Source organism: Orbicella franksi, chromosome 4, assembly GCF_964199315.1.
Source record: "Orbicella franksi chromosome 4, jaOrbFran1.1, whole genome shotgun sequence".
Taxonomy (NCBI): Eukaryota; Metazoa; Cnidaria; class Anthozoa; order Scleractinia; family Merulinidae; genus Orbicella; species Orbicella franksi.
This window is the reverse complement of record NC_138148.1, coordinates 14,275,807-14,284,089: the sequence shown is the minus strand read 5'-3', so window position 1 is coordinate 14,284,089 and position 8,283 is coordinate 14,275,807. Positions and strand designations below refer to the sequence as shown.

Genomic DNA, 8,283 nt, shown 5'->3' with positions numbered 1-8,283 from the left:
AACTGTTTCTCCAACGCTGTAAACAGAGGGCGGATTCAGGCGAAGCTGTGTTCGCTGCGCACGCTTATCACACCTCTTGGTCGCTTTTTGTGCCTGCTTTCGCACTTTAGAAGCTTGCCGGGAACGTAGTTTCCGGTCATTTTCTGTTGGGCGAATTTTTCCAGGGCTAGAGAGACATTCCTCTTCTAAGCCGCTTTCTCGGAGATTATTACATTTCCGTGCAAAATAAATTTCAAATGGTGTTTTGTGAGCAATTACTTCTTTGGGGTCGTTATTTAGAATCCTTTGGTAAAGAGGAATTTGTTTTGCCCAGTCGACACCGTCCTGACCCATTTTACTAAGGTCGTACTCTATCTTAGATCTCAGTGACCTGTGATAACGTTCAACCTTGCCTTGCGACTGGGGGTGCCGAGGGCGACTGTAAATCAATTTAATATCCATGCGCTCACAAAGCTTTTTCACGGCTTTTTTGAACTCTCCTCCTTGATCGCTTTGAACTATACGTGGTGCTCCATGCTCCATATAGATACTTTCCAGTTCTTTTGCAACGTCCTTGCTTGATTTGTTTGTTAGAGGACGAAGTCAAACGAAACGACTAAAAACGTCAATCACTGTGAGCACCAACCTATCGAAATTTGTTTGTATGAGAAGGAATTTAAAGGCTGGAATAAGGATTCCCGCTTACAGGGATTGTGTGTAGTGTCACGTGATTTTTTTACTAAACAACGAGGTGGTTACGTCAATGATGACGTTTGTGTAACGTTGTTTCATTTAAGTCCAAATGTTGTCACACTTTGGAGTTTATTACATTTAAGGTCAGTTATTACATTTAGGTCTTCAACATGCATCTACGTAGCCTTGTCCATAACTTCCTTGAAGAAAGTGCCATCAGTGATCCAAGTCAATTCTTAGCTACTGTTAGATCAATATTTCACTGGAATGTGTGTGGAAAATCAAAACCTCACTTTGGTGAATTTCACTTCCGTCCGTTCCCAAATAACGATTCTAAGTCGAATACTAGATTTGTCAAAACAAAGGGTTCGTGTGAAGCACAAGATCAAAGGAAACGTCATGTTGGATTCTTTTAGCCCATTTTATTTGATATATACCAGCGACGCAGTAAACCCTATTCTAATTGCCATTTTGATACAAGTTATGGTTTTGGAACCTTAACTTTGAACATCATTTGATGTTAAGCTTTGCCCCTCTTATTTTCTAATGTGAACAGCGCAGTTTTTTCTCACTGAACGAAGATATATCCCATGGCCTTGATGAATTCGTCTCCACTATCTCCTCCGTGCTGAGCCACGTTCCCACACGTGTTGGTGTCGTCTGGATATCCTCCAGTACCAAACCCGATTCTGGAGTCGCTGGTGATGCAATCATCTTCATTGTTGCCCACAATGCCTATCCGTGCCTTGGATGAACCGGCATTGTCACTCAGAACATTGAAACCTTCTTTTTCGCAGTTTTGCTGCAGGGAGGCTTGAGAACCGATCAACTTCTTCCATTCGTCGCGACCCAGGTTGGTAGGACGGTATTTACCATCCTGAATCAGGGAGTAGAGCGAGCTAGCCTCCTTGTCCAGAAGATAGAATCTGGTTTCTACCCCAATCGTCATCCCAAGGCAGATCTTGGTAAAGGGTGTGGCCCAGTAGGATGGTAGCTTGGCCTCCATCCCGTCCAAACCAGTTTTCCCTTCAGGGATTCCATATGATTTCAGGTCGGTCCAGTAAGATGAATCGTAGTGGAACGTTTTCTGCAAGACACAATTAAGCAAATGAACTATTCGGAGCAATTCAACCTATTTAGCCAAGACTTAGCCAAGAATTTTTGATAGTGCCCAAACATGGTGATAATTCCTTACACATTACGTCAGTTAAGATATAGTTGCACTCATCTCTTAAACTTTTTTTTTTTTGAAAAACAGATAATTACTTACATTACTTTCAGTACAAATTAGTTACATCACTAGCAGTAATCTACTACAAATAACTAACATTACTTACATTACTTCAGTTCACGCCTTAACTCACTCACTCATATACTTACATTACTCACGATACTTTACTATACCTAAATAAAATTACTTACATTACTTCAGTTTACGCCTTAACTCACTTACTCACATACTTACATTACTGACAATACTTTATTATACCTAAGTAAAATTACTTACATTTCTTCAGTTTACACCCTAACTCTCCCCCATATACACACACTCGCGCACGAGAAAGAAAAAAGAAAAGTCACATGGCAAAGTTACAGCCGTCTGAGCCTGACATCTTATTCACTCAAAAACTTCTAAGTAGTTACGTTGCCCATTTCTTCTTAAATATACCTACGGTATTATTTTTTGTACAGATGTACTCTTCTGTCTCAAGCTTCAATTCAACTTTAAGTTGAACTTTCTATATTTGGAAGTTCTTTAATTAGAATATCCTTCAAACTAAGGTGTATCTGCTGTTTTGTCAAAGATAAGTGATGTAATTTAAAATCTTTCCAGAAAGAAATTGAGTAAGAGCAATCATAAAAGTCTTAGTTGAATAGCCACGTTTCTGCCAACCTGCTATTAGGTTACTCTGATAAAAGAAAGGTTTACAACTGTATATGTGTTCTAGGATTTGAATTAAGAATACCATCTAGCTTCAGAGGTGTCCCTCGTCCAAGCGATGTAGCGCGTCCGGTTTAAGCTGTAGATACCTAATTAAACCCATATACCAAATTAAAGCTTATAGAACTGGCTGTCAGACTTTACCAAGAATTTTGAAAGGAAATAAATGGTCAAATTTTTTCACGACCACTAAATACGAGCGCCCGAATCACCGTTTGAAAGCTGTAAGTCAAAGCAAATTTTGTTTGTCGCCAATTTAATTCGTTCCTCAGTTTCCGGACCCAAAGCGCGAAAAAAAAAAAAAAGTGTCTGTGTTTTGCCATATTCAATAGGCGATTTGCATGATGGCGTTATTTGACTACAACTACCAGCAGAATCCTTCACTTTTTCTGCTTCTTATGCTAATTAGGGCAATTGTTATTTAAACCCCACTGGGAATTCAAAATTTGACAAAGAAAAAACGAATGGAATTCTGGTAGTTGTAGTCAAATGACGACAACGTGCAAATCTGCCTTTGTGATGAAAAGTTACTGAAAATTTTCGAAATAGAAGTAAACAAATTTGGAGTGATCGTTCAAAAATCACTCTCAGAGAAAAAAATATCAAAATAAACAATTCGAAGACAGGTTTGTGTTGTTTTTGAGTTAAACTAGCTTCTGTCCAAATTTGAGGGCAACCGAACAAATTCCCTTTGAGTTATATCTCCTTAAAGCGTCTCCTTCAAGCGACAAAATTGATTCGAGAAAACAGCACTAAGAAAAATATCTAGCTTCGCAAACAAACTCCGCCCACAATCACATTCAACTAGGTTTTCAGATCACTGAGCCATTCAGCGCTTGGAAAGTTTTACTTCCATTAGCCTCCTGGTGAAATTTTAGTACGAATATCTAAAAAACCCTCGTGATTTGCATTATTCGCTAAGCGGTTTAGCAATTTGGGGAAGAGACAAAAAAGGATGCGAATTAAGGTGGCTGTGCGAAGAAAACAAACAAAAGAAAGCACGGCGGAGCAATTGTATTCAATCATTTCAATGAATGGTTCCGATGATTCGTCGGTATCGGACTCAGCACTGTCAACCAGTCGATGCTCTCGTCATCAAATTAAAACCCAAATTTTCACGGAACTTTTCTCTCCTCTTGACTCGATTGTTTTTGTCCGCTTGATCCAATAGCTTTCGCTTCATCTAACTCGGAGTCAGTATTGTCAGACCACTTTTGATAGTACGATCCTTAATCTAACGCCGCAAGGCCAACTTTCGCTTCTTCACTCATTGAACTGGTCCACTGACATTTACGTGGTCCATGTTTTCTTATAAGTTGAGCGAATAACACCTAATAAGAAACATGCTTGGTACAGTAGTCAGAAGAACAATGCTGATCAACTGAGTAGCCAACTCTCGACATCTGTGTAATTCCCGTAAAATTTGTCTCTTTTGATTGCATACCTGTCATAGGCTGTCAATCAAAAGGGAAACTCCGCCAATTTTTAGTATTTTTCAATATATGTATATTTTTTAAAAAGTAGAGATCACACTTCGACCATTACTTTGATTCAAAAATCCAAATGTAAAGAAAACTGCCAATCTGAAAGTATAAACTAGCGTAACAAAATTCCCAGGTCAAATAGTGCTTTTAGTTAACTTCTTAGCTTAAAAATGTGATTGTTTTAAGGTCTGTTTGTGATATAAGTTCTTAAAACGTACCTTTGAGCCGTCAATTTTCATGACCAGCGTCCATCCTCCGCCTCCACAATCACCAAGGTCATCACCATCCATGTAGCAGTAGACAGGAAGCTTCTTGTAACCAAACTCGAGCATGTATGCCTTGTTTTCGGTTGGCCTTGAAAATCAAAGCGAATCAAAAAATGTTTCAGTTTTTATAATTATAGCCAAATGAATGAAATACAAACTGGCTCGCAACGTGTTTTAGCATATTTCAGTTCTTTGATGAATCATTGCTACGGTTTTTGAAAGTTGATACCAAATAACTCAAGACCTTCCTTTTTTACTAAATCTATTAAGAATAACTCTTTATCATAGGTATTTGGTATTTTCCTATTTTTTTTTTAGTTTTTAAGTTTTTTTAGAGTAAAATTGTAGTTTTTAGGGATAGTTTTTTTAAAAGCGTCTCGGGCAAATAATGGCTCTGTGCGCCATGTAAATGAATTGTTATCATCATCATCATCATTATTATTATTATTATTATTATTATTATTATTATGTTATCAAAAAATTGCCAATCATTGGTTAGTAAGTTGTGGTTGTTTTTGGTACGCAAAAGGTTACCATAGTAACAGAATAACTAGTTTAAAAAAACCCATAATTTTTTCTTTAAGTGCTTCTAACTAAAAAACGAGTGCGGTCCCTCATGCCTTTTTTTAAAATTTTTTAACCTCCAGTTTTATTACCTAAGAACAATTTCTGATACCACAAGATTAATTATGTTAATAAAGTGTACTACATAATCGAATTATCGCTAAGTCGTCTAAAAATCGTCAAAATGCTCTTCTCGGTTAACCTATAGAATAGCTCTCCATTTTAGAACCTATTTATCGATATATTGATTTACCAGAGAAGTCATGGCCTTGTCAAATCAGTTTGAATAGAAATAAAGTTTATGTATATATGCATGTAGATGAAATTTTCAAATGGTTTAAAAATAAACAAAACGTTATTACTTCAGCCTGATTTTTAATTTAGAAAAAAAGATCCAAGGGTGCATTGCATCGCGACAAGTTTCCATCTTTGTGTATTAGACTGTTAAAAATACTTTATTTTATTTTCTGTAAATTCCATCGCCACCTTGGTTGATCGACCGGTATTTCGGATTGCTCTAGATTTCATAAAAAAATTATACTCACTGTGCCTTTAAGACCAAAAGAGCAGACATTATGACTAGACATAATGTAATTTATGTCAAGGCATTGTTCACACGTGATTTTCCGTTGGTGAAGGTTGTACCAGCTACCTGTTGTCAGATTGAGCAACCAAAAAAAGTTGTTGTCAATTAAAATAGGTTTCAACAGGAGCCATAATCGGGGACGGAGACCGTAAGCGCGCGCCATTTCAAGTATTGGGGTTGTCCCCATGATATGGGACAATAATTCTATTTTTAGAACAAATTGCGCCATCACCTGCGGCACACGCGCGTACATACTGCGAGGATTTTTGCGGATATCGCGCGGGGGAAATGGCGTCCGAAATTCCCGAAATGTTTCATGTTTTTGCCCCACAACTCAACGCGTTTACGTCTGTTGGAATTTTGCTTAAGTATTTTCGTCGTGAGCTGCTCCAGTTTGAGTGAAGTAAGACAGTGTCGAATTTAGGTATGTTCCGCAGTAAGCTTATATATATCGCTGACCAAGTTGTGTTCCGACTGATGCTTCTTTCACACGAGCTGTACATTACTCCACTTTAAATTTCACATATGTTGAAGATTAACAGCTTTTCCATTACACAGCAAAAAACTAGCTGGATATATTTAGATATAGCAGAGCTTCAGGACTTCATAGTTTCCTAACTCCTCTTGCCACACGCTTGCGAGGAATTTGTCAGTCTATCGCGACCGAGAAGTAAAACAAAATAATTGCTAGTTTGAGTTTCGCTTGAATTGTGAACAACGCTTGATGTTTCATCAAGGCTTAATAACTTTACGTCCGTAGATACTGCTCAGTTTTATTCCTGTAAAAATCCAGTAAATTCTCTGTTGTCGATGAATTTGAGCGCCCGCCGATGCGTGTTTTGTACAGTTAGTAAACATGGCAAATTGTACTTCCGCCGCACTTTCGTGTGAAAGCGTACATCGAACTCAAACAATAGCTCTATAGTTTTTAAATATTTTTAAGATTGATAAATGTTTGAGAACATATTAAAAGCTAAGCTGAAAATATGTGAATAAAGCAGAAACAATCAGCAAAGTTACGATGACGCTTTCTTTAATCAACTTGGAATAACGATTTCGATTTTGATGATCGAGTTATCAAAACTCCTTGTCTATTTTCATTTTCGCAGTGTAAAACTTCACTATGCTTATGTTGAAGAAACACACATGATGTTAGTAGCCTTTTTTGCAGTCGTAAAATTTGTTGCAGCATCTCAGCACAAAAGATAACGAAAGAAATCTTTGTCAAGATTTGTTGACAATTGAAAACACCGACTCGGACTTGAAAGTGCACGAGCTGCATGCACTATGCAAATGAGCTAATTGCAAACTCACCAAACAAGTAGAGACAATAAGAAACCATCAAAACAGGTTTTGGTTATGATTAAACATTGTCTGAGAAACCCACAAATTAGCTCGATACCAGAGTAGAGAGTTTTCTTGCTATATTCTTAAGCATACGCGTAAGCTTACAACTAGCGCGAGCAGATCTTATTATTCATTCCCAGCGCGAGATTAAAGTCTTGTTTATGACCCTGAAAAACCCACCTTTTCCGTTAGCTCAGAGCATAAAACTACATATAAGCGCCCTGGTTCGTATTCCCTGCCTTATTCCCTGCCATCGCTGTGAAAAAGAGAAGAGAATCTCTCAACTCTCACCATTTGATCACGCAACGTGACAACATCCACGCGAGAGCCCCTGACATGTGCGTGAATCCGCGCGGATATATGATGTCAGGATGGCGCAATTTGTTCTAAAAATAGAAAAATTGTCCCATATCATAGGTGCGCGCGAATCCCGAGACTTACGGTCTCCGTCCCCGATTATGGCTCCTGGTTTCAAACAAAGCTCGTGCTTGAGAACATCCTTGATAGATGGCCCTGTTTTTTGATAAAACACATGCCGTGATATAAAAGTCTTTTTGCAGAAATAAAAGAAAATTCGAATTTTCTGTACTGTCGCCGGATTCTCCATATTTATAAACAGCCGCTCTCCAATATAATTAAAGGTTTTTTTTTTTAACCGGTATTATACCTTGTGCACCGATGTTTGGTTATTTGTTTGGTTTCATTATTGTAGCGTTAACTGCAACTGCAACAACTGTAATACTGGTCTATCAAAGTAAGAGGTGCTGAAAAAATGCTACAACCAGTTGCCAGCCAGCTTCAGATCGTAGTTTGTGCATAATTTCTCTATAACTTACTTATCTTTATCAAAGATCTCTTTGCATGAACTTGGACCATGGTGTTCACAGATGTGCGACTCTACGTAAATAGAAGACAGTAAAATTGTTTAGTAATTTCTTATGAGGTATACTGAGATCATAAAAAACACAGCTACGTAAGTCACTGTTCACTATTTAGAGAATAAGAATGACGCAAAACGGCAGATTTAAACCGTTCGATGCGTTGGCAAGGTAGGAGACATTTCTTAATGTACCATGACTTGGGCATTCCATCGTGTTTAACTTTTGTAGGACACTCTCGCAACACTTTGGGTTTCTACCAGCATTTACGAAAACGGTGAAATACACCAGGCAAAATACCGCAAGGAACTTCAACGCTACCATTGTTTAGTCTTGGAACCGAACGTTATAGGTAGGACTTTGAACAAAAACTGAAGAGTCCGTGGTTTATAAACCCTCATGTTCCATCACTGCTTTACATTAAAACCATTTTCTCCTCACACAAACCTGAGAGGTTTTCTTTCTTTTGCGTGGAGAATTGATAAGTCAATCAGCTCCAAGCTCATGATTGTTTCTTTACTTTGTTACATTCAATCAACCAATA

General features: G+C 37.9%; 1 protein-coding gene across 1 annotated transcript; it reads right to left on the bottom strand.

Annotated features, from left to right (window-relative positions):
- Nucleotides 1-1,062: 1,062 nt before the first annotated feature.
- Nucleotides 1,063-8,063, bottom strand: LOC145483552 (putative skeletal organic matrix protein 5). The gene is made up of 4 exons (XM_081462085.1): nucleotides 7,934-8,063; nucleotides 7,698-7,758; nucleotides 4,317-4,452; nucleotides 1,063-1,759 (listed from the first exon to the last, which is right to left on the bottom strand). The coding sequence occupies exons 1-4, from the start codon at nucleotides 8,061-8,063 to the stop codon at nucleotides 1,241-1,243; spliced, it is 846 nt and encodes a 281-aa protein (XP_081318211.1). The 3' UTR covers nucleotides 1,063-1,240.
- Nucleotides 8,064-8,283: the final 220 nt, after the last annotated feature.